At 36.1% G+C, this 2143-nt stretch overlaps 1 protein-coding gene across 1 annotated transcript in view; it reads right to left on the bottom strand.

The window, feature by feature from the left end:
• Positions 1-1513, bottom strand: part of LOC108784939 (cytochrome P450 4V2-like) — a 39699-nt gene extending 38186 nt beyond the window's left edge. Inside the window, exons 1-2 of the mRNA XM_018553891.1 lie at positions 1318-1513; positions 133-245 (exon numbers count right to left, since the gene is read on the bottom strand). Coding sequence (XP_018409393.1) covers positions 133-245; positions 1318-1513 — 309 coding nt within the window. The remainder of the gene's footprint in view (positions 1-132; positions 246-1317) is intronic.
• Positions 1514-2143: the final 630 nt, after the last annotated feature.

Raw genomic sequence — 2143 nt, 5'->3', positions numbered from 1 at the left:
CCAGTCTCTATCCACTGCAGAACATCAATTCATTTATTGCCACATCTTTTGCCATTAAGTACATTTCTTGCAGAAATTTTCAAGGTGTCTATATTATCAAGAGTTTCTTTAAGCATGTTGAGGTCTGCTCACCTCTACAGTCTCTGCATGGTATAATATCAGGAAAGGTACTGGTCCAGCCCATATTTTCATAAGAGGAAGATGCCGAAATTTTTCGGTGTGTTCAGCAAGTTCACAGAAGAAATCTGGGAAGTAACATGACAAATGTAATGTATACAGAGAATAGCAATAGTTCTAAAATGTTGCAATTGTCCTCGACAAGTTTTCTACAATACTCTATAATTATCTACACTCTATTAACTTATCAGTAGTCAAAGCCACACAAGCAGCAAAAGACAAAAATATGTCTAGGGAATGTATTCTATTACTTTATGCACGTCATCAGCAAGCAGCCACATACACAGTTTAAGTGTGTGTGTGTATTTGTAATTTCGTTCAGTGGTCAGTGTTCAGTGCAGTACAGTGGAAGTGCAGATTGCACCATAATTGCAACAATTGTTTTTTTTTATCTATCTGGGGTTCAATGCTGTATGATATCACATTTTATTTATTCATTTTTAAAGTCTAAAAGAAAATAAATTAAAAATAGGAAAAATTAAGAAATAAATAGGAAAATGGGGGCTTTGATATTACTTATCTACATACACTTTGCATCACTCCCAGTTCACTACTAGACAGTAAGCTCTCACAAGTAGGCCCCCATACCGTTTTGTGTTATTGTTCTGTATTATTAACAAAATATTAGGGATGCACCGATACTTTTCGAGTACCAATGCCGATACTTGGCATTTTCATGAGAACTACCAGGGTTGCAGCGGTTGCAGCTGGGACCTGGCCCTGGCGCTCCACCACTGTCCTGAAATCAATAGTCTGTATTGTTTTAGAAAAACTGTCACATGACACTAAACAAAAATGTATCAGTACTTGGGCATGTATCAGTACTTGTTCTTGCAAAACTGGTATCGGGGCATCCCTTTATTTATATTTATAAAAACAAAATCATACATTAAAACAGAGATGTACAAATCCCAGGAGCTCCGTGTGCTCCTTAAAAATGACAGCTGCCTCCTAACTTTGTAATTTTTCTCTAGTCTAGTCTTGGAGCTCGAAAAGTATCTGTACTTGTACTTCTACCGAGTATGGTACTTGGTATCGGTGCATCCCTACAAAATATGTTTGCTTACTTTATACCTTACTCTATGTATATGGTGCAAAATATTCATAATAACAATAATAATACTAAAATAGAATATCTACCTCTTCCACTTGGTTTAAACTGCAGGGCATTTCCAATCAAGGGAAAACAAGGGCTAACTCCTGGGATTGGCTTCAATGTATTCCATTTGTGAATATAGTCTCTTAGAAATGGCATAGTGGTGATGACCAGTAAGGTCAAAAGGGCGACAGCAGCAGATACCCAGGCTAGCAGGTGGACCTCTCCAATGAAAGTCATAGTAATCAGGAGTCTTGTAATACTCTTTGCATGCTTTTTCTTGTGAAGATTCACTCAATCCTGTAGTGTAGTATAAACTTCTTGCAGTGAAAGATTCCAGAAGTATGTTGACATGAGTCTTCTGTAGGAATATATATCTATTGTAAGATATCAAATCAAGTCTTAATGCTACATTGTACTTTTGCGCTCTGGGGTTTGTGAAACATTAACAATGCCTGGATTATCTAATCAGTAAAGACTAGCTATTCCATTATGTCATATGTGCATCACTTTCATGTCAAGGCCATGCATTATTTTCTGCAGCTGTCTGGATATCCTAGAGTGTGTCCATATAGTAACAGTGCAGTGAACAGATACAGTATATTGATAATTGAGAAAACAGGTTGGGAAAATCAAACAGTAGTTTTCAAAGTGGGGTAACTGTCAGGGCAAATTTACAAATAAAATGCATGAGTTTATAGTTCAGATTTTCTTATTCTGAATGGAACTCGCTCATATATTTCAGAGTGCTTACCTCTCATTTCTTATTATAGGATTCATATTCAGTACAGCATTATAAAGAGTAAAATACCTTAACATATAAATCAGATATAAGCAGAATATAGTAAACATTTGATAGAAAGTTGGAAG

Source organism: Nanorana parkeri, unplaced genomic scaffold (assembly GCF_000935625.1).
Source record: "Nanorana parkeri isolate BGI_ZX_2015 unplaced genomic scaffold, ASM93562v1 scaffold133, whole genome shotgun sequence".
Lineage (NCBI taxonomy): Eukaryota > Metazoa > Chordata > Amphibia > Anura > Dicroglossidae > Nanorana > Nanorana parkeri.
The sequence above is the reverse complement of the archived record's forward strand: the minus strand, read 5'-3'. Positions and strand labels throughout refer to the sequence as shown.